The sequence below is a fragment of the Oryctolagus cuniculus genome, chromosome 2, assembly GCF_964237555.1.
Source record: "Oryctolagus cuniculus chromosome 2, mOryCun1.1, whole genome shotgun sequence".
NCBI lineage: Eukaryota > Metazoa > Chordata > Mammalia > Lagomorpha > Leporidae > Oryctolagus > Oryctolagus cuniculus.
Genome location: NC_091433.1, coordinates 113,232,678 through 113,256,588, shown reverse-complemented (window position 1 = coordinate 113,256,588; position 23,911 = coordinate 113,232,678). Strand labels below are relative to the sequence as shown.

Genomic DNA, 23,911 nt, shown 5'->3' with positions numbered 1-23,911 from the left:
ATTGCGGCCATCTGGGAAGTGAACCAGAGGATAGAAGATCTCTCTCTCTCTGTAACTCTGCCTTTCAAATTAATAAATAAATCTTAAAATAAAAAAAGGACTTGGGCCATTTTCTGCTGCTTTCTTAGGCACATTAGCAGGGAGCTGGATCAGAAATGGAGCAGCCAGGACTTGAGCTAGCGCCCATAGGAGATGCCTGAGCTATAGGCAGCAGCTTAACCTGCTGTGCCACAGTGCCGGTCCCAGTAGAGACCTCTTTATAATGTAGTAATTGCTAAATTCAGCTTTTAGGCCTCTTCAGAGACACTTTTTTTTTTTTTGACAGGCAGAGTTAGACAGTGAGAGAGAGAGACAGAGAGAAAGTTCTTCCTTTGCCATTGGTTCACCCTCCAATGGCCGCCACAGCTGGCGCGCTGCAGCCGGCGCACTGCGCTGATCCGAAGGCAGGAGCCAGGTGCTTCTCCTGGTCTCCCATGGGGTGCAGGGCCCAAGCACTTGGGCTATCCTCCATTGCCTTCCCAGGCCACAGCAGAGAGCTGGCCTGGAAGAGGGGCAACCGGGACAGAATCCGGCGTCCCGACCGGGACTAGAACCCACTGTGCCAGTGCCGCTAGGTGGAGGATTAACCTATTGAGCCACAGCGCCGGCCCAGAGACACTTTCTATTGACTAATATTTTCCTGCATGTCTCATATATTTTTTAAAAAATATTTATTTATTTATTTGAGAGGCAGAGTTACAGAGAGGCAGAGAGAGAGAGAGAGAGAGAGAGAGAGGTCTTCCATCCGATGGTTCACTCCCCAGATGGCTGCATCGGTCAGAGCTGAGCTGATCTGAAGCCAGGATCCAGGAGCCTCTTCTGGGTTTCCCATGTAGGTGCAGGGACCCAAGGACCTAAGCCATCTTCTACTGCTTTCCCAGGCCATAGCAAAGAGCTGGATTGGAAGTGGAGCAGCCAGGACTAAAACTGGCACCTATATGGGATGCTGGCACTGCAGATCGGGGCTTTAACCTGCTATGCCACAGCGCCGGCCCCTCATATATTTTCAATTAGTTAGTTTATTTAATCAAGCGTAGAAATACAGAGACAGCTCTCCCATCTACTGTTTCACTCCCTAGATATCTGCAACAGTGGTTCCAGAGCCAGGAGCCAAGAATCTAGGTCTCCCCTGTGGGTAGCAGGAATCCAATTACTTGAGCCCTCCCAGGATCTGCATTAAGTTGGATTCAGGAACTAGAGCTGGGTGTCACACCCAGCCACCCGGAGATGGAACATGAGCTTCCGAACCACTAAGCCAAATGCCTGTGCCTCAAGTATTTTGGTCAAAACTGAGATCATATCTTATCTACTCCGATGTGCTCCTTTCCCGGAGCGAGTGGGTATGCTTGTTTGTTTAGTGACTTGCTTTAATGAATTCTGAAGCTTGTGTTTCTGCTGTAGTGTTTGATCACTGATATCCCTGCTCAGTTGCTTTTTCAGAATTATACTTGGCACCCCTAGGTCAACACAGCATTTTACTAAGCCCGTGGTTGGTCAAATGTTGTGTTTAAGTCTCTTTAGCCAGGAAGACTTCCACGTATTGCTGAAGTGTCTATCGGCAACTTATAGAATATATTCCAAGTTCAGGGAGCTTACAAGTTGGTCTTTTATTCATGAAGCTTGCTGTGCAGCCAGGGGTGAGTAGGTTACTGAATCTGAGTGGGTTAATCATTGTCATCAAAATACAGAGTGTCAGGCTCTATAAAAAGGGATATATATCCTGAATATATAAAATATCTTACAATTCAACAATAAAAGAATAACCCAATTTAAAAGTGGGCAAAGGATTGGAATATGTTGCTACTAAGAAGGTGTGTCACCATGCTCTTTAGGAGGAGAAAGAATAACTACAGCTGGCACCGCGGCTCACTAGGCTAATCCTCCGCCTTGCGGCACCAGCACACCGGGTTCTAGTCCCGGTCGGGGCGCCGGATTCTGTCCCGGTTGCCCCTCTTCCAGGCCAGCTCTCTGCTGTGGCCAGGGAGTGCAGTGGAGGATGGCCCAAGTACTTGGGCCCTGCACCCCCCGTAGAAGTACCTGGCTCCTGCCTTCGGATCAGCACGGTGCGCCAGCCGCAGTGCGCTAGCTGCGGCGGCCATTGGAGGGTGAACCAACGGCAAAGGAAGACCTTTCTCTCTGTCTCTCTCTCTCACTGTCCACTCTGCCTGTCAAAAGAAAAAAAAAGAATAACTACAGAGAATTCTCAAGTTTTGCTTTAAAAGATCTATATACCAAATCCCATTGTAATAAAAGATACTGTCATGAAAATATTCTAATGTAGCAGCCTGTGGTTACAGTTTCTAGAAATAATCATCACATTCAGCTACCAATGAGTTAAGTAATTAAACATGGTCTTCCAAGTCCAGTAGGATGGTCGTTTTGCTGTTGTTCTTGTCTGGAACTTTAAAAGAGAGAAAATGAAATCTCAACATAGGAACACGGTGCCTTACTGAAATGTGCCCTAAAGAAAACAGAGCTTCCCGTTTTCCCACTCGTCAAGCAAAGTGAGTAGGTGTCTTTAGAGAAGTTAAGTTGCTGCTGTAGCTGGTTTGTTTGGGGGGTCAGTTATTTTCCCACAGACTCAGCAGAAGTTCCAACTGGCTGTTGTCATTGACCAGAAGTTAAAAAGGACTTGACTTTTATGAATCAGGACCAGCCTGACCTGGGAGATACCAGACTGTGGTTTGGCCCATTTCCCGAGTGGGGACCTCTGCTCGGTCTGGCGGACTTGGAGGCCAGACAAGGAGAGAGAGAATCTCCTTGTTCTGGGATGGCTCGGAGACCCTCCTCACGTCCCTGTATCCTGTTGGCAAAGCCCAACTGGGGTGGTGGGGGAGGCACTGGGGCCAGCATCAGGAATTCAAGCCCAGGATGAGACGGCCAGGAGCTGCCTGTGGTGACGGCTGAGGACCGCCCTCCCTCACACTGAACTCCCCCACTGTGCGCAGCACCGGCCGAAGCAGAACTCCCCCTGTCTTTTTAGATTTTATGGCTGAATTAATTTGTGTTGTTTTTGGAGGGAGTTGATGACACAATCAGCACTGGGAGTGAGGAGCTGGAGCTGCGAAGGCCCTTCAATGTGGATCGTGGGAATCTCAACTATGAGCTGAAGGCCTAACCCGAAAGTATTTCTAATATGACAAACGTGGGTAGGTTTGCACTACACGAGAGGTCTTCCATCTGCTGGTTTACTCCCAGCGACAGCTGGGCCTGGGGCTGGGGCTGGGGCCAGGTTGAGGCCAGGAGCCCAGGACTCCATCCGGATCTGCAACATGGGTGGCAGGGGCCACAAACACTTGGGCCAGCTTCCGCTGCCTTCCCAGGTGCATTAGCAGGGAGCTGGAACAGCCGGGATGCTGGTGTCACAGGTGGTGGCTTAACCCGCTGCACCAGAACGCTGGCCCCTGGTCCTATTCTTTACCCAAGGTGCTTGTTTGTTGCAGGAGAGAGCACTGATCTGTTCACTGTACACTTGAGGAAAGGGGGGGGGGCTCAAGGAAAGTCAGTTGACCTGCAGAGATTGCCTAAGGAGATAGGGCAGGACTGGCTCCAGCCGGGTCCCTGCCCTGGGCCCTGCGGCCAGCACAGGTGGCAGAGCTCTCCAGGGTTTCCAAACCCTGCTCCTTGCTTCTTCCTTCTGTTCAGAAAGCAATGCAAGAAATAGGAGACAGAAGGAGAGGAGAGGGAGGGAAGAAAAAGAGAGAGAGAGAGAGCGAGCCAGGCAGTTAGTCTCACTCATCCTGTGGGTCACGAGTGCTTCTGCTACTTGTTTATTTCCTTGTCCTCCTGACCTCCCAGCACCAGTCCCAGCCTGGCTCAAGACAATGACTCGACTTGTTTCTTCCTGTTTTCTCTCCTCCTCCACTCTTTGCTCCTTAGAGCCACTTACAAAAGTAACTCGAGTTTACAGGAAACAGAATCTGAAGAGCTATTTTCAGTGGACGGCTCAGAAGTCAGTACCAGAGTCTGCCAATGGCTGGATCATCTGTGCTAGCTCTTTCCAAGCTGTCAAACATTCAGACGTGGCCGAGAAGAATGCTGGAGTTCCAAAGTCCTCAGCGAGATTTGCAGGTGCTGAGCAAGGTCGTCAGCTCTACCGCCTCCAACTGCACTTGTTGTAACCAACGCCTGGCACGTGGCCGTGTGCCAGAGGAAGGGACGCGTTCTGCTGGGTTTGTTGATGTCTCAGCTCTTACACCTGCTATGGCACAGCAGGCCCAGGCTCTCAGCCCTCCTCAGGTTGCATAGAAGATAGTGAGCAAACCGGACTTCCCAGTCCCACATATGGGGGAAAGGGGCAGGAGGCTCACATCACCCCGGGACAAGACGGATGGGAGAGGAGGGAAGCTGCCCACTCCTGCACCCAGCAGCTGTTTGAGATACCTGGGGTCCAGTCCCACTGCTTCCGATCCCAGTGCTTCTGATCTTGTTATTGCACAAGCACTTGGGTCGTTGCTACCCATGTGGGAGACCCAGATTCAGTTCCAGACCCCTGGCTCCAGTGCTTGGGCCCCTGCCACCCTTGTGGGAGACCAGGATGGAGCTCCCCCAGGCTCCTGGCTTTGGCCTGGCCCACATGCAGACATTTGCAGAATGAATCAACAGATAGAAGACCTCCATCTGCCTCACCTTCTGTCACATAACACTTAAAGGAAAACAAAGAATCTGCCCAGCCTGCGGTGTGACAGCCCTCACCTGTGTCCAGTCCAGGGAGCCTCAACATTTGGCCTTGGCACACACTGGAGTCATCCTATAAAGCCTGGGCTCTCCCTTGCCAGCCCCATGCAGTTGGAGTCTTGGGTACAGCCTGGGTATAAAGGATAAAAACACTCCCAGTGGGGGTGGGCATTTGCTGCAGCATTCAGAGGCTGCTTGTGACTCCCAGGCCCCTATCAGAGTGCCTGGATTCCAGTCCCAGCTCCGCCTTGGACCCAGCTCGCTGCTAATGCACAGCCTGGGAGGCGGCAGGTGATGGCTCAAGTATTTGGGTCCCTGCCACCCACATGGGAGACCTGGATTGAATTGCGGACCCCGGGTTTCAGTCTGACCCAGCTCTGGCTGCGGTGAACCCACAGCTGGAAGATCTCTGTCTCTCTGTCTTTCAAATAAATGAACATAAATAAACAAAAAGTTTAAAAAAAATACTAATGAGTCCTTCAAATTCTTGGTAGTCACCATCAACAAGACACTTGGTTTGCACAGGTAGGTAATAAAAATTTTTTATTGATTTTTTTTTTAAATGACCACTCAAAAGTTTTTAACAGTATAAATTATCTTTATCAGATGTAACTTTTTTTTCCCTTTCACCAATAAATGTAATGCTTGCATTTCTTGTAACAATACAGGCTCTTTTCAAACCCTCAGAACGTTTTCACAGTAAGAGCAGCTGGTTCACGCTGGAGATCGGGGTGCCCAGGCTGGCAGCCAGGCCAGGACCGGGCTGTGCGGGCCGCACCCTTGCAGCCTGTGACGACATCGATCCTTGAAGGCTTTCAGAGGCTGCTCCCAAGTGGGAAGCAAACAGGCCTGAAGATGCTGTGGCTGAGATCCGGCGCTCTGCATTCCGGCGCCACCTCTCCTGGCTGTGGACCACGGGCAGGTTACTGCGGCTCCACGAGCCACACGTCACAGCAGCACTGGTACCCGTAGCAGAACGGGGTCCAGAACAAACCAGACAGTGCACAGAGAGTTCCCGAGACCCAACAAGGCCCCGGGCAACAGTGGGATGTGAGCTTGGTGCCCTGCCCCACTGCCACCTGTCAGACCCTTCTACTCTGTAGCTTGCAGCTCGGATGGCATTAAGGATCCCTGTGTACCAGTCCATGGACTCCCAGAACGGGTTTCCCCTGTCTCCCAACAGCAAAGCCAGGAGTGGCACTGGGACCCACACACTGAAAGGAGTCCTTTGCAAAGGCCCTGGGGCCACCGGTGACAGCTATGCATGCCGTGTGCAGTAATTTCAGCACATCCTCCCCCCGTCCATGTTTTATTAGGAAGTCGTCTCAAAAAACTAATCAGAAAACTTCGAATAGTAAATGCATCATTCTTATCCAATACACGATTCATGTCAAAATACCACATTTCTCACAAAACCAGAAGTGATATCAGAGATGGCATTTCATTTTACCAGTATATACATATTTTTTTTACATACAATAGCTGAAAAAAAGATGAAAAAAAAAAAAGAGATGAACTTTAAAAAATAAAACTCTGCAAAAAAAAAAAAAAAAGAACTTTGCACAAACGTTGAGTATCAGGGACCAGCTGAAGCTTAAATGGTAAGATCCGCAAGAGTTGTCATCTTTTATTAAAATATGCTGATCTCTTTCCACCATATACAGACATATACACTTCTCCTTAAATAAATATATATTATGCATTTCTGACGAAGACGGACGTGAAGACGGACACTCAGCTGGTGTTCTGGGGCCATGGCGTTTTACTTGGAAAGAAGACACCGGGCAGGACAGCGAACCTGGCTGTAACCACGCCACTGCTGCTCATATCGGGATGTCCGAGTCTCCGGAGGAGTCATCGGCAAACTCAAGTTCCTCAGGCGGTGGGCTCCCCGCGGGCAGCGTGCTGCGCAGTGACCAGGAGGCCCCGTTCCGGGCGGGTCTGTCTTCCCTCGAAGCGCCCGGGGCCTCCCAGTCCTCGCCGCCCCCGTCCAGGACATACCGGCCCTCCGGAGCCCTGTGCTCGTGGACTTGGGCGGTGACCACGCTGATGGCGGCGCTGGGGTTGCAGGCGGCAATGATGGAGTCCGGGTCGAGGTTCAGGTCCAGCGAGCCGAGGGCGGGCCCCTCGGCCAGGCCCTCGCAGCTCTCCAGCAGAGGGGTGTTGATGTAAAAGACGTCTGCCTTGTCCTGAACCTCGGGCAGGCTTTCCAGGAGCTTCTCCAGCTGCAGCCTCAGCACGGAAAACGAGGGCCGGTCCAAGGGGTCGGCGGCCCAGCAGGAGTACATTATTTCATACCTAAAAGAAAAAGAAAAAGTTACGTCCTAGCACTGCACCCGGGTCCCCCTGTGCCATCCTCCCTAATCTTTCCTCTTATCCCAGCCCAGCCAGCATCCGTGTTATTTTTATGGAAATTGGGGAGGTCTCAAGTGATGGCCTAATAGTCACTGAACTGCTGTATATGTTCCACGGACACTGGACAACAAAACGGCTCTGTTGCCAGGAACAGAGGAGGTATATGGCAAATACATCTACCTCTGGAAATCAGGTTTACTCAAGGTCAGCTTCTTTATTCAGGGGCTGCAAATGTAACCCATAGTCAAATCCAGCTTGCCATCTGCTTTGTAAATAAAGTTTTATTGGAACACAAGTCCACCCACTTACCTACTGGCTGTTGTTTTGTTTTGTTTTGTTTTGTTTTTAATTTTTTTGTGGACAGGCAGAGTGGACAGTGAGAGAGAGACAGACAGAGAGAAAGGTCTTCCTTTTTCGTTGGTTCACCCCGCAATGGTTGCCACGGCTGGCGCACCGTGCTGATCCGAAGCCAGGAGCCAGGTGCTTCCTCCTAGTCTCCCATGGGATGCAGGGCCCAAGGACTTGGGCCATCTTCCACTGCCTTCCCGGGCCACAGCGGAGAGCTGGACTGGAAGAGGAGCAACCGGGACAGAATTCGGCGCCCCAACCGGGACTAGAACCCGGGGTGCTGGCGCCGCAGGCGGAGGATTAGCCTATTGAGCTGCGGCGCCAGCCTGTTTTTTTTTTTTTTTAAGATTTATTTATTTATTTGAAAGTCAGTTACACACAGAGAGAAGGAGAGGCAGAGAGAGAGAGAGAGAGAGGTCTTCCATCCGCTGGTTCACTCCCCAATTGGCCACAAAGGCTGGAGCTGCACCGATCTGAAGCCAGGAGCCAGGAAATTCTCCCATGCAGGTGCAGGGCCCAAGCACTTGGGCCATCTTCTACTGCTTTCCCAGGCCATAGCAGAGAGCTGGATCGGAAGTGGAGCAGCCGGGACTTGAACCAGCGCCCATGTGGGATGCCGGCGCTGCAGGCTGGGGCTTTACCCGCTACGCCACAGTGCCGGCCCCTACTGGTTGTAGAGATGGCTTTTGCTGCAGCGGCAGAGTTGAGCAGGTGCTACAGAGGGACTGCCCAGCCAGAACGATTCACTACTTGGCACTTCACAGAGTTTGCTGACCTCTGCTCAAAACTGTCGACCTGCGTTGTTCTCAGCGGGGCTTGGTTACACAGAGCCAGGGCCAGGGCTAAGAAGGCCAAGAGCTGGGATGGCACCTGTCATTGTCACTTTGTAATCACAATGCAAGTGGACTCGGAGTGGTACAGAATATGCCATGGCCACCTGGGAGTATGGGAGCAGGACAATCATGTTCAGCCTGGGCAACTCCGGTGCCCCACTGCTCCTCCTGACCCCACTGCTGTTTGTCTGCACTGCTTCTTCATTCCGTGTCCAATCACAATTAAGAATGACCGCTGGGGGTGGGTGTTTGGCCTCCCAGTTAACACAGCAGGCAAGATCCTGCGTCCCACACAGGAGTGTCTGGGATCCTGCCTCCAGCCTCCTGCTGATGTGCATCCTTGAAGGCGGCAGGTGATGGCTCCAGTACTTGGGTGGAGATCAAGACTGAGTTCTGGATTCATGGCTTCGCCCTGGTCCAGCCCCAGCCATTGTGGTCATCTGGAGGGTGGAATAGCTGATGGGAGCTGTCTGTCTGTCTCAGTCTCTCAAATTAGCAACAACAACAACAGCAGAATGAAATGAAGGGAGCAGAATGTGCTGGTTTGAGTCCCAGCTGCTCCACTTCCAATCCAGCTCCCTGCTAATGAGCCTGAACAGACAGCAGAAGATGGCCCAAGTGCTCTCCGTGTAACTGCCTTTCAAATAAATTAATAAATCTTAAAAGAAAAAAAAAGGATCACAGAGAAACAGAAACAACACGTAGGAATCACAAGGCTGAGATAAGAATGAGTTACATCATAGTTTCATTTGGATCCTTTTCCTGTTTTGAGAAATGGATGTTCATGTCATTGGATAAGAAAACAATCCACATTGATTATCATTATTATTTAAAGTCTATTTATTTGAAAGGCAGTTATATAGAGAGAGGGAGAGACAAGGAGAAAGAATTTCCTTCCCCTGGTTTACTCTCCACATGGCCGCCACAGCAGGGGCTGAGCCAGGAGCCTGGAACTCCATCTGGGCCTCCCATGTGGGCAGCAGGGGCCCAAACACCTGGGTCACCTTCCGCTACCTTCCCAGGGCATTAGCAGGGAGCTGGATCAGAAGTGGAGCAGCTGGGGCTGCCAGTGTCACGCACAGTGGCCAAACCTGCTGCTGTGACTCCGGCCCCCCGACAACTCCCATTTAAATCATCTGACACCTGCAGGGCGTTACTGGTCTCTTGGGAACAGAAACATGCAATCCCTACGTTCACATCGAATTCTCTCCTATGGCTTCTTTGGTGAATTCTACTGACATGGTGTTTCTTTCTTTCTTTCTTTCTTTTTTTTTTTTAAACAGGCAGAGTGGACAGTGAGAGAGAGAGACAGAGAGAAAGGTCTTCCTTTGCTGTTGGTTCACCCTCCAATGGCCGCCGTGGCTGGCACGCTGCGGCCGGCGCACCGCACTGATCCGAAGCCAGGAGCCAGGTGCTTCTCCTGGTCTCCCATGGGGTGCAGGGCCCAAGCACTTGAGCCATCCTCCACTGCACTCCCGGGCCACAGCAGAGAGCTGGCCTGGAAGAGGAGCAACCGGGACAGAATCCGGCGCCCCGACCAGGACTGGAACCCGGTGTGCCGGCGCTGCAAGGCGGAGGATTAGCCTAGTGAGCCACGGCACCAGCCCTGACGTGGTGTTTCACATACAACACACAGATCTCATGTGAGCGAGCACACAGTAACATCTTTTCACACATCTACTCTTGCAGCCTTGGCCAGCACTTGCACAGGCTGCCAGCAGGCGGAGAGGCCCAGAGCGCGGTGCCCAGGTAGAGGCTGACCCCGGACACGGGACACCAAGGCGTAGGGAGGGCACATTCCCTCATCTCACTGTCCTGATTCTCTTCTCAGGCTTGGGAGCTCCTTTCGGTTTCCCTGTCGTGCCTGCGCTGGGCGGCCACTGAGACGGGGCAAACAATTTCTGTGCCTGTGTCGGAGTCTCCGTGGTGTGAGGCGATTTGCATGCCTCCCTGCTTCCACAGAGCCGTGCTTGTCTGCAGCCCGAGGTGGGCTTTCAGAGCCCCTGGCCCTGGGGAACATAATCTCCTTTTTATTATTTCATCAAGGGGCTGTGTTACTTAATTTATGTTCATTGGTTCCATGTCTTAAGAGGAAATGTTTCCATAATCAGCCCTTTGAGAGGCAGAACTGTAGCAAAATCACTTTGAAACAGATTTTTTTATGCTCAATAATTTACAAAATATTAAAAAAATACAGCTGGGGTTTTTAAAGACACAGCATGTACACGGACTAACCTACTCCCCTGGAAGGGCAACTCTGTAGGAGTGGACCAAGGGCACTGACAAGAAATCCCACCCCTGGTATGAGGAGGGTGTGCTGTTTTGTGATTTACATTTTACAGGCGGGGTGGGGGGATGAGCTTGGTGACTTTGTAAACAGTCCTTCTGTTTTTGAGTTCTATGAAAGATCTCACCACACAGGTTATCTTTTGTTTACTGTGTACAGAGTTTCAGTTTTGTAGGGAAGGCCTTTTGGAGTTGGGCAGACGGTGGCGATGGTCGTACCACACAATAACGGGTATACTTAGGGGTTGGCGTTGTGGCACAGCGGGGGTTAAACCACCACCTGCGACACCAGCATCCCATACCAGAGCACCAGTTCAAGTCCCGGCTGCTCTGCTTCTGATCCAGCTCCCCGCTCAGGAGCCTGGGAAAGCAGCAGAGATGGCACGAGGGCTTGGGCCCCGGCCACCCCCGTGGGAGGCCTGGATGGAGTTCCTGGTTCCTAGCATCGGCCTAGCCCGGCCCTGCTGCTGTGGCCATTTTGGGAGTAAACCAGCAGATGGAAAGTCTCTTTCTGCCTCTCTCTGTTATTCTGCCTTTTAAATAAATAAAAATAGGCCGGCGCCGCAGCTCACTTGGCTAATCCTCCGCCTGCGGCGCCAGCACCCCGGGTTCTAGTCCCGGTTGGGGCACCAGATTCTGTCCTGGTTGCTCCTCTTCCAGGCCAGCTCTCTGCTGTGGCCCGGGAGTGCAGTGGAGGATGGCCCAGGTGCTTGGGCCCTGCACCCCATGGGAGATCAGGAGAAGCACCTGGCTCCTGGCTTCAGATCGGCGCAGCGCCGGCCGTGGCAGCCATTTGGGGGTGAACCAACGGAAGGAAGACCTTTCTCTCTGTCTCTCTCTCTCACTGTCTAACTGTGCCTGTCAAAAAAAATAAATAAATAAAAAGAAATCTTTAAAAAATTATGTACCTAACACTAATGAACTATATACAAAGTGGTTAAGATGGAAAGTTTCAAAGATTTATTTATTTGAAAAGCAGAGTTACAGACAGAGAGAGGGAGAGACAGAGAGGAAGATCTTCCATCTGCTGGTTCACTCCCCAAATGGCTGCAATAACCAGGGCCGGGCCAGGATGAATCCAGGACCCAAAAGCTTCATCTAAGTCTCCCATGTGGGTGGCAGGGGCCCAAGCAGTTGGGCCATCTTCCACTGCTTTTCCCAGGCCATTAACAGGGAGCTGGATGGAGGTGGAACAGCCAGGACACAACCTGGTGCCCATATGGGATGCTAGCATCACAGGTGGTGGCCTAAGATGGTAAACTTTAAGGTATGTTTATTTTGCTATGGTTTGAAAAATGTAATCATATCCATTTATAAAATGTATACGTTTTTGAATTTATTCCCTGTATACTTTCCAAGTGCGTGCTTTGCTCTGGCTCTGAGGAGCGCTGAGAGCAGCGCTGCAGGTGTGCACAGAGGGGCAAGGCCAGCCTTCTCTCACTGTGCCCCTCAGCCCTCCGAGGCTCCCGCCCGCTTCCTTCCCTGGCCTGCGCAGCCTGCGGTGGAGGGGGAGGGGTGGAGCAATCAATGGAAACCGGAGGTGGAGAGTGGGGTGTGAGCTGGGGTCCTGGGCAGTCGGGCAGCAGGCACCAGTCAGGCACCATGCAGGAAGGCATGAGGGCGGGCCCTGGCGTGGACAGGTGTGTGAAGAATGAGGGCGAGGTCGGTGGTGGCAGGGGAGCCCGTGAGGGTCAGCAGCCGCGGCACCGAGGCAGCTGATACAGACAGGACATCATGCGGCGTGCAGGCCCTTGGCAGCTCCCTGGGGGAGAAATGCAGGCCCCCTCACGGCAGGGCAGCTGAGGCTTGTAGGGCGCAGGCACTGGTTTGTCCAGTGAATGGGCAGTGGCAGTGCCTGGCCCATCTGGTCCCCAGGGCCCTGCTCCCCATCACTGGCCTTTCCTTCATGGTTACGAAATGAGGCAACACAGGAAATACTCTATGGCTGGCTGCTTGTTCAGGCAGCACCACCCCCACACCACATGGGCACAGTTACGCCCATTTGACAGATGAGCAGCCCTAAGCTTGATGCCTTGCCGGAACATGACAATGAAGCTGCAGCTCCACCCAAGGGGGCTGTGGCTGGGTGGGCGCAGTAAGCTAAGCCTCTGCCTGCAGTGCCAGCATCTCATATGGGCACTGGTTTGAGTCTCGGCTGCTCCCCTTCCATTCCAGCTCTCTGCTATGGCCTGGGAAAGCAGTAGAAGATGGCCCAAGGCCTTGGGCTCCTGCACCCATGTGGGAGACCCGGAGGAAGCTCTTGGTTTCAGATTGGCCCAGCTCTGGCCACTGTGGTCATTTGGGGAGTGAACCAGCGGATGGAAGACCACTCTGTCTCTCAAAAAATGTAAATAAAATATTTAAAAAAGAGGGCGGGTGTTGTGGCACCAGAGCCCAGTTTCCTAACCACTCAGCCACCCTGCCTGGCCCTAGGGCTCAGATCTGGATGGGCTTTAGGTCTGACCCGGGCCGTGGGAAGCCAGAGACAGATGATGTGCTTGGAAGCACTGCATGATGAGGTTCTAAGTGTAGAAAGGTTGCTCTGGGATGTAGTGAGAGCCTGGTGGGGAGGAGTGGAATGAGACGGGAGTCGGAAGAGTTGTGGGGTCTGCAGCGCTCGGCAGGAAGTGATGCTGGCCCCGACCTGCCCATTCACTGGTTTCTGCAGGCAGGTTATCAGGAGGAGGGAGTGGCAGGGGCTGGCCCCTGGGGTCCTACCAGCTGACAGTATTAGTGGTGGGAGTGCGGGAGGCAGGTGCCTCTGTAGGACGTCTGGCTGTGGAGACCCAGTGCGACCCAGGTGTCCCACTAGAGGGTGAGGGGAGTGAGCGCCAGGCCCTGAGCCATGGTGACCAGCTGGTGGGTAGGGGTCCCAGGGCTCAGCTGGGGAAATGTCCCAGAGAAATGGAGGGGCCATCAGAGCAGGATGTAGGGAGGAGCAGGGGCCTGCAGCCGGGTCCCGCAGCAGTGGCGAGGACGCTGTGAGGAGAGGTGGCCTCACGGGGGCAGGATCGGCGAGCAGGGTGCCAAGAGAGCCCTGTGATGGACCTGGTTCCACGTCACAGTCGAGTTTCAGAAAACTGAGGAGCAGCTGAGCCCTGAGCCCCTCTCACTACTGATGAGAAACCACCTGGATAAGAATGAACCCGAGACGCGTTTCTTTTTCAAAGTTAATTTTCAGCCCAGAAATGGAAACACAGAGGCTGCGTTGGGGGCCGCTGCTGTTCCCCAGCAATCAGATGCCAGAGGAGACCCGGGAAAAGGCCTGGTTCACCCACACAGGCCACAGCGGCCTCTGCAAGCTCGGGCATGGAGCCAATGGAACACAGGGCCTGCGACTTGTCTGCTTCCCCCTGGCTGCCCAGCTACACGGCACCTGCTGACCTTGCTACTCGGTCACTCACCCAAACGATCTCCAAAAGCCTGGCTCGGGGTTCCCTCCGTTGACTGTATGCGAAACATCTAAAACCACACTGGGATGCAGCATGCACCTTGCTAAGACCCAAGATCTCCGCCGCAAAGGGTGCACAGGAAAGCTAAGAGAGAAAGTGCAAGGAAACTCTTCCTGGGCCGTATTGTTTGGCTGAACTACGTCCTCATGTTCAGAAGCAAACATTTCATTAACATGGTCCTTTTCAGAACTACCATGAAACCCTGGAGCTAATTTAATTAGGACTGCATGATGTTTTTAAAGGGCTTACAGGGTTTCCTTCTGTCCTCAATGTTAGACATCTACAACCGCAATAAACATCGCTACTGCACCACCAAGCCAGGCGAGCCCCTGATCAAAGCAGTCTCCTGCCGGGGCAGTGTCTGGTGCAGCAGTGGACACGCTGCTTATGATGCCTGCATCCCCTGTTGGAGCGCCTGGTTCAAATCCTGGCTCCCCTCCTGATCCTACCTTCCTGCTAACACACACTCTGGGAGGAAGCAGGGGATAGCTCAAGTACTTGGGTCTCTGCCACCCACATGGGAGACCCACATTCAGTTCCTGGCTCCTGGCTTTGGCCTGGTCCAGCCTTGGCTGTTGTGGGCATTTGGGGAGTGAACCAGAAGATGGGAGAACTCTGTCTATCTCTCGTTTTCTTTCTGTTTGGTTTAGAAAGGACTTGGGAGGCCTGTATGCAAACTGACCTGGGTCCTCTCCCCAGCTGAGGCAGTAGGGTCAGAGCGTGGGATGGGGGAGTGGTCCTATACACGCTCACCTGCGCCAGCACCCAGCATATGCCACAACAGCTGGCACAGGCCCACAGCTCTGACATGCTCTTGCTGCATGTGGTGGGAATGCCCCTCTGCAAGGCCACGGCCCTTATTACATGGGGAGCAGAGCCGCTCTTAGGAAGGTGCTAAATCCTAAGCCATAGGTAGCATTCACTGGGAATTCTTTTTTTTTTTTTTTAAGATCTTATTTATTTATTTGAGAGGCCAGCGCCATGGCTCACTTGGTTAATCCTCCGCCTGGGGCACCGGTATCCCATATGGGCGCCAGGTTCTAGTCCTGGTTGCTCCTCTTCCAGTCCAGCTCTCTGCTGTGGCCCGGGAAGGCAGTGGAGGATGGTCCAGGTGCTTGGGCCCCTGCACCCGCATGGGAGACCAGGAAGAAGCACCTGGCTCCTGGCTTTGGATCGGCGCAGTGCGCCGGCCGCAGTGTACCGCCCATAGCGGCCATTTGGGGGGTGAACCAATGGAAGGAAGATCTTTCTCTCTCTCCCCCTTACTGTCTGTAACTCTACCTGTCAAATAAATAAATAAATAAATAAAGAGAGAGAAAGGTCTTCCTTCCTTTCTTCTATTGGTTCACCTCCAAGATGGCCGCAAAGGCCAGAGCTGCGCTGATCCAAGGCCAGGGTGCTTCTTCCTGGTCTCCCACATGGGTGCAGGGGCCCAAGGACTTGGGTCATCTTCCACTGTTTTCCCAGGCCACAGCAGAGAGCTGGATTGGAAGAGGAGCAGCCGGGACTAGAACCGGTGCCCATATGGGATGCTGGCGCCGCAGGCGCAGGATTAACCTTCTGCACCACAGCACCAGCCCCGTAGGCATTCTTTTTAAAAGGTCAGCCCGGTGCCTGGGGAGATCAGTTTGTGAAGATGCTGCTGATACCTGGCATCTTCAGGTGTGCATTTCCCCCGCAAGCCTCCCACAGGCTGAACATTCCAGACACTTTCTTATGTAACCTGGACAGCAACTCTCTCAAGAGCATAAGCTAAGTTGTTTTGTGGCTGATGATCAGAGGTACAGAGGGGTTAGCTCAGCTGTCATGACCGCACACATGGCTAGTTAGGAGGCAGAGTCTGACCCAAGGCCAGGGCCTCTTCACCTTGCTGTGTGGCCGTCAAGACACCCCCAAAATGCAGGAAGGACCCAACTCCTGGAGCCATCACCTGCTGCCTCCCGGGGTGTGCTTTAGCAGGAAGTTGGCACGAGGAGCTGGGACTTGAACCCAGGCGCTCCCCGTGAAGGATGCAGGTGTTTTGAATGGTGCATTTTTTTTTTCCATTTACTTCGAAGACAGAATAGACAGTAAGAGATCTTCTATCTATTGTTTACTCTCCCAGTGCCCCCAAGAGTTAAGGCTGGGCCAGGCCAAAGGCAAGAACCAGGAACTCCACCTGAGTCTCCCTGTGGGTGGCAGGGGGCCAAGCACGTGAGCCATCATCGGCTGCCTCCCAAGATGCATGAGTGGGGAAGGTGGATTAGAAGTGGAGTAGCCAGGATTCAAACTGGACTTAAATCAGCACTCAGATAGGGATCAGTCACACTGTTAGAATAGCCCCAAACTATTCTATCTTGCCTTTTAAAGATTTATTTTATTGAAAGGCAGAGAGAGAAAGAAAGAGAGAGAGCGAGCCATCATTTGCTTTCCTAGGTGCATCAGCAGGGAGCTGGATTTGAAGTATAGCAGCTGGGACTTGAACCAGCGCTCCATTATGGGATGGCGGTGTTGCAGGTGGCAGCTTAAACCACTGTGTCATAACAGGCTCCCTCCCCAGGCAATTCTGACGACCAACCTGGTCTCAAGGTCAATGGCACCGATTTCCAAGCTTCCCGATGAAGGGTAAGACTGACTGGTGGCATTACTGTGTGTTTGAAATGCTATCTAGAAAGGCAAGGCTAGGTGGGCCCAAAGAAGGCAGAGAATCATTCAGGAGCTCACGCACTACAAAGGAGACCTATTCACATGCAGGCTGTATTTCCTGGAGCTGTGCGAGCACCCAGAGGACGAGGGCTGTGGCCTGCTCTTGACAATGCCCGCTGGTGGGGACAGGCATTTTTGGATGTGTCAGCTATGGCACACTCTGTCTCCCATCCCAGGAGTGGCTCCCAGCCTGGATGGCAGCAGGTGCCACCCTGTGCACATGTCCACCTGGCAATAGCCATCCCTCCCACCACATCCCCGGGGCGTGTTCCCCCAGGTCTTCGTAGAGCCAAATGCCCAGCAACACGGAGAGACGCTCACTCACAGTTGGTCCAGGCAGCCCTCGGGCTGTGTCAGCCTGTGGCCGTGCAGAAGGTAGTCGTACATCTCATGGTTCTGCACCCCGGGGTAGGGCGTCATTCCCCGCGTTGCTATTTCCCACATGGTCACACCAAATGCCCACTGGGAACAGAACGACAAGTTAGGATGTGGATCTTTCCACAGAGGCTGAATGGCCTTTTTCACTGGGAAAGGTCACTTCTTAAAGCTGATGACTGTACACAAAGCTGGCAATTATGTCTGGGACGCACTGCTCTCCCAAAGCCGCAGCACCGGGGGGCTAGAGTGTCACAGCTCCCCATTTTTACGAAAGCCGTTCTGGGAAGTTCAGCAGAGGCAGAGATGGCTGCACGTCACATCAAACCCCCCACTTTCAAGCTCTGCCCCAGATTTGTGGGGGCATTTTCCCCAGCTCAGGCCCAGGGTAATCACAGAACACCTTTTGTACAGCATCTTGCTTCCAAAAAGCCACTCAATGCAATGTGGATAGGAAGTGTGTTAGCTGGGGGCAATTAAGTCACCCTTTTTTAGCAAAGAAAACTGCAAATACATGACGGGTGTGGGCAAAGCACAGATGCTTAACCGGACTCTGTTGTTACCCCTGAGCTAAGCATCTGGCAAGAAACAAAAGGGAAGTCCCGGGATGCCCCCAGTCCTCAGTTTACCCAACATAAAGTGTCTTGCAGCACCAGCCTGAGTTATTTCTCCCACTGTGCCCCTGTCTTGGCCACGAGGGGCCCCGGGTCCGAGCTGCGTACGCACCACGTCACTTTTACTGGTGTAGACTCGGTCCGCAAGGCTCTCTATGGCGATCCACTTCACAGGCATCTTCGCGATGCGGCCTTGGCGGTAGTAATCCCCGCTGTAGATCTTCTTGGAGAGGCCGAAGTCCGCCACACAGACAGTCATGTCGTCTCGCAGCCTGCCGAGAGCAGAGTCGCATCCTGAGCAGCCTCAGAGGCAAAGCCTTCCATCCCAGGACTACGTCGGACGCAGCTGAAAGCACTCGTGATGAGTGACAAAGGAGGACGTGGGCCCCAGCAGCCTGTGAGGGGCCAGCTTTGGGGTCAGTGGCTGGGCAAGGGACCGGGAGCCTGGAAAGAGACAGAGTCCTGCGCGGCTCTGGTCGGTGTGGGGGTCAGGACCTGCAGGGGCGCCTTGTGCAGGGTCAGAGACAGTCGGCCGGGGCACGACGGGAGCAGGAAGAGCGGCAGCTCAAAGCCGGGGCCTCTGGTGGAGGGACAGCGTGCAGCCAGAAGCCTTCCTGCCTGGTGTCTGGCGGCAGCACTGGCTCTGTGGACTAGGTCAGTCCCCCCGCAGCCTGGGGAGGTGGGGAAGTACAAGCTGTAAAGGAGACACTGGGCTTCTCGCCAAAGATGGCCAAGCGGGTGCTTCCGAAGTGAAGGGGTGCAGTGAGAGTTGCAGCCCGAGTTATTAAAACAGATCAGACACGAAGAAGGAGGAAAAGGAGGAGGTGCGGAAGAGTACGTGAAGAACAGGAGGGCAGATCTGGGGGTAGGTGACCAAATCGATCCTGTTTGCCTAATAAAGACTTTTTGAAAGATTTTTAAAATTTATTTGAGGGGCCGGTGCTGTGGCGCAGCAGGTTAACGCCCTGGCCTGAGCGCCGGCATGCCATATGGGCACCGGTTCGAGACCTGGCTGCTCCATTTCCCATCCAGCTCTCTGCTATGGCCTGGGAAAGCAGTAGAAGATGGCCCAAATGCTTGGGCCCCTGCACCTGCGTGGGAGACCCAGAAGAGGCTCCTGGGTCCTGGTTTCGGATTGGTGCAGCTACAGCCGTTGTGGCCAATTGGGGAGTGAACCATCAGATGGAAGACCTCTCTCTCACTCTCTCTCTTTCTCTCTCTCTCTCTGCATCTCCTCTCTCTGTGTAACTCTTTTAAATAAATAAATAAATCTTTAAAAAATTTTATTTGAAAGGCAGAGCGAGCGAGCGAGCGAGAGCGAGATCTTCTATCCGTTGGTTAACTCTCCAAATGGCCATAATGTCTGGGGCCGGACCAGGCTGATGCCAGGAACCTGGAACTCCATCTGGGTGTCCCCCATGGTTGGCAGGAACCCAAGTACCCAGGCCATCTTCCACTGCTTTCCCAGGCATATGAACAGGCAGCTGGATTGGAAGTGGAGCGGCTAGGACTCGAACTAGCACTCTGATATGAGATGGCAGCATTTAACCTGCTGTGACCATGCTAGCCCCACATCACAGACTTTTAAAACTGAAAGTCCCACATCCTAGGAAACCCTCCAGTCCAAGACAAACCGCAGACCCAGCCACCCCACCCAGTAGGAAAAACATGAAAAGAAATATTAAGACAAAAAAAAGTTTTCATGGTTTTCCTTCTATGGTAGAAAATGTATTTAAATGAAAAACAGCCCTACAATGTTAACTTCTCTGGGAATTTCAAAAATGAGGCAAGAGCATAGGGCCCAGGGCAGGGCTGGCTGGGAAGAATGAGGAACACAGAGCAGGTGCCACTGCCACATCTCTGACCATGAAAAACCAACGACAACAACACATGAAGAAGCACTCTCTCTTCTCCCAACAGTAACCTCACACTCAAGGAGCAGTTATTGGTTTTGAAGATTTACAACAGAAAATGGCTTTACTGAAACAGGCTGAAGAAATAGGGGAACTTCAGTTCACAGTTCTGGTATAAGAAGCTCTTGTCTGCTGTGAAAGGAAGGGGGCTGTGAATTCAACACTCAAAGCCTCTTCACAAGCAAGCAGCGTGGAAACTCGGGGAGAAAACCTACACGGTGCTCATTACTGCCTTCCTGATGAGCTGCCCCGCTGTAACTCTGGCTCCAAAGCCAGCTGACGGCAGTGGGGGAAGATCGTGCCTACCCTCCTGGCACAGCAAGAGTGAAAATGAAAAAGTGATCGCAGGAGGAAACGCTGAAGGCCCACCAGGCAGAGGGTGAAAAGCTCCAAGCAAAACCCCAATCATAATCACAGCCATAGACATCCCATCTTCAGAGCAAGCCAGGCCGATAACCCCAAGCCTTGCTTCCCTGCGTGTATTGCCAGCCACAGGCCACCCCGGTCCCAGCCCCCAAGCACAGGTTAAACACCATGAGGCCCAACAGCTTCCAGGATGTCCCAGGATCTTACATGCAGTTTCGAGCAGCTAAATCTCTATGCAGAAAGTTCCTGTTGCTCAGATACTCCATTCCCAGGGCAATGTCCACCATGAACTTCAACAACGTCTGCAGAGGGATGTGCTAGGGAGTGGAGGAACAAGGAGAACGATCACTGTGCAGGGAGAACTTGGCGGGGCAGACGCTTGGCACAGAGGTTCAGGCTCGGGTTAGGGTGCCCACAACACATACTGGAGCGCCTGGGTTTGAGTCCATGTTCCAGCTTCCTGCTAATGCACACCTCGGGAGTTAGCCGCTGTTGGCTCAACTTACTTTGGTCTCTGCCACCCACCAAGCCAGGCTGAATCCCCAGCTCCTGGCTTTAGATTGGCCCAGCTCCAGCTGTTGTGGGCATTTGGGGAGCGAACCAGTGGATGGCAACTGCTGTTTCTGTCTCTCAAATAAATAAATACAAGCTTTTGAAAAAGGAAAGCTTAGCAAGTTACTTCCAACTGAAGGAGAAATGGTATCCTTATTTGCTAAGGTGTGGTCGTGAAACAAGGAAACAAATCTTGTGATTTCATATCATTAGCATTACAGATACATTTTTTTTAAAGATTTTTATATTTTTACTTGAGAGGTAGAGTTACAGACAGCGAGAGCACTCCCCAAATGGCTGGAGCTGTGCCAGTCCGAAGCCAGGAGCCAGGAGCTTCTTCCTGGTCTCCCATATATATGGTTGCAGGGGCCCAAGCACTTGGGCCATCTCCTACTGCTTTCCCAGGCCGCAGCAGAGAGCTGGATCAGAAGTGGAGCAGCTGGGACCAGAACCGGCGACCATATGGGGTGCCAGCGCCGCAGGCGGAGGATTAACCTACTGCGCCACGCGCCAGCCCCACAAATAAAATTTTAAAAAAGAACAACAAAAACAACAACAAAAAACAGTAAAAAATTCTTGGCATATGTCACATTTTCTTCTCCCCAGCTTTAAAAGTATGATGTGCAGCATTCTGTTTCTTTCCATGTTATGAGGCCAAATGAGACTGCGCCCTCTGAGAGGCCATGGAGGAGACTGAACACAAACCCCATCAGACCATCAGCTCGCTTCTCGGTGGAAACGGACACGTTGGAGGAACAAGAAGAAACATCACTGTGCAGAGAAAACTTGGAGGGGCAGACGCTTGGCACAGAGATTCAGGCTCAGGTTAGGGTGCCCACAACACATACTGGAGCGCTTGGAGAAACTCAAGGAACCCAGAATATGCCAAAATCAGCTTGCACACAAACAAGGATGGAGGGGTCATACTTACTGATTTCAAAACTTGCTACACTGCAACTATAATTAAGATAATGTGATACTGGGAAAAGGAGAGATATTCAGATCAATGGACTACGGAGAGTCCAGGAATAAATCCATATGTGGTCAATTAACTGTCACGTTACATTTTTAAAATTTACAACATGTAACTGACATAAAAATTTCAAATACTTATGGAGTGAAATTTTGTTTGATGTATACACTGTGTAATCTCCATTCAGGGTAAATATATTTATCCTCTCATGCATTTCACATTTCTTTAGAGAAAAACATCCAAAAATCCCATGTGGTAGGTTTTTTACAGAGAAATATACAATAAAATAACATTATCCACCATCACCCTACTGTGCACTAGAACCCCAAACTTCTTACTCCCATCTACCTGTAACCTAGTCCCCATCACTCAACCATTCAACATCGCTGCCTCCCACTCCTCTCCCCAGCCTCTGGTTACCACCACTGTATTTCTAACTCCTGGAGATCACTTTTGATTTTAGACTACACAGATGAGTGAGATCAGGGGACATGTGTCATGCTTGGCTTATTTCACTTAACATAATGACCCGCAGGTCCAGCCATGTGATTGCAAAGATTTCATCCTTTTCAGGGCTGAGTAATGTTCCACTGTGTACATGCAGCACTTTTTTGAATGCATTCATCAGTGGATGGACACTTGTTCCCATTTCCTGGCTACTGTGAACAGCGCTGCATAAACATGGGAGTGCAGCTGTTTGAAGATGGGTTTCATTTCCCTTGGATATACGCCCAGCAGTGGAACTGTTGGATTATACATATGGTAGTTCTATTTCTGGTTTTTTGAGGAACCTCTATACCTTCTAACAAGGAAGTCAAGACCATTGCTAATGGGGAAAAATACTCGTTTTCAACAAATGATACTGGGATGGATAAACTCTCATCCGTAAAAGATGAAACTGGACCTCTACTTCAAAGTATCCACAAAAATTAACTCACCAGAAGATGGATCAAAATTTAGATGTAAGAGCCCAAACTATAAAATTCTTATGGAAAATAACATAAGGCCTGGTGAGTCTTTGTGACTTTTGGACTTAGGCAATGGTGTCTTATATATAACACCAAAAGCACAGGGGGCCAGCTCAGAGGCAAAGTGGGTGTAGCCTCTATCTGCAGCACCGGCATCCTATATGGGTGCTGGTTTGAGTCCCGGCTGCTCCACTTCTGATCCACCTCACTGCTAATGCACCTGGGAAAGCATCAGAGGATGGTCCAAGTGCCTGGAAGAAGCTCCTGGCTCCTGGATTTGGCCTGGTCCAGCCCTGGCTGTTGTGGCCATTTGAGGACTGAACCAATATATGAAAGACCTCTCTCCCTCTCTCTCTCTCTCTCTCTCTTACTCTGCCTTTCAAATAAATAAATCCCTTAAAAAAAAAAGTACAAGCAACTCCACTACCACCACCACAAAACAGAACTTGGATTTCATCAAAATTAAAAAGCGCTGTGGGCGCCGGCCTTGTGGCACAGCAGGTTAAGCCAGTGTTTGTGACGCAGGCATCCCGCAGAGGAGTTGACTTTTGTACTACTTGCTGTGAGGTCGTCCTACCTGCTGCAGACATGCCCCCACTTACCTTCCCGGCTCTGCCGCCCTTCGTCTAATGCTCTCCTGCTTAGTTTCTGCCACAGCAGACAACCTGCTTTCCCTAGAACACGTGTGTTCTTGGATCGCTCACCTTATCTAGGCTGTGTGCATCTCTGAAGTTCCCATTTCGTTCCTACCACTCCTTGGAGGACAGTCACGGCGGAAGCACAGGATATTTTAAGAGTTTCTCCAGCAGAAAATTCAGTGTCTCTGGACGCTCCAGAGCAGGTTGCTCCTGTCTGTGCCTGATGCCTGTGTCACGACAGCCTGCTGCCCTTTCTGGTGTCAGCTCTGTGGGACCGTGTCTGTGTCCTGTCACCTGCCTATGTGCCCTGCACACCTGCGGGGGCGCTGTTCACAGGAAGCACACAGTGGCACCCAGGCCCTGACAGAGAAGCACGTGAACATAGGCTGAGACCTGGGCCACTCTACAGGGGACAAAAGGTCTTTATTCCCGGGGGACTGACTGAGCAGGGGCAAAGAAAAGATCTGAATAACAGCTTGGTCTTCAGTTTGCCCATGCACTTTGCTGCCTTCCGTCTTCATCTGTGGCTGCTGAGTCAGACTATGAAAATGCACCCCCTTTTCCTAATTCTAACTCTCGGGAGTCGCTTTCCATCACTGCAGACAGACTTGCGTTTTTGCAAATAAGAAACCATTCATCCATCGGTAAAACGCTGGGTGCTTGTCTCCCTCCCTTGTTATTTTCTTCAAAAGAATCTCAAAGCACAGCAGAGCCTGTGGCAGGCACAGACAGGCTGCTTCCAAAACTCATCCTGGAGGGCGACAGAAGCAGCCGAGCTAGGTCAGTTCTGGAAAAGCTCAATGAAGCAGGGGGAATCGCATCCCATAATTCTGACTT

General features: G+C 52.0%; 1 protein-coding gene across 1 annotated transcript in view; it reads right to left on the bottom strand.

Annotated features, from left to right (window-relative positions):
* Positions 1-5,242: 5,242 nt before the first annotated feature.
* Positions 5,243-23,911, bottom strand: part of MERTK (MER proto-oncogene, tyrosine kinase) — a 117,964-nt gene continuing 99,295 nt past the window's right edge. Inside the window, exons 16-19 of the mRNA XM_008254044.3 lie at positions 20,151-20,260; positions 17,777-17,936; positions 17,001-17,137; positions 5,243-7,014 (exon numbers count right to left, since the gene is read on the bottom strand). Of these exons, the coding sequence (XP_008252266.2) occupies positions 6,540-7,014; positions 17,001-17,137; positions 17,777-17,936; positions 20,151-20,260 (882 nt within the window). The 3' untranslated portion in view covers positions 5,243-6,539. The remainder of the gene's footprint in view (positions 7,015-17,000; positions 17,138-17,776; positions 17,937-20,150; positions 20,261-23,911) is intronic.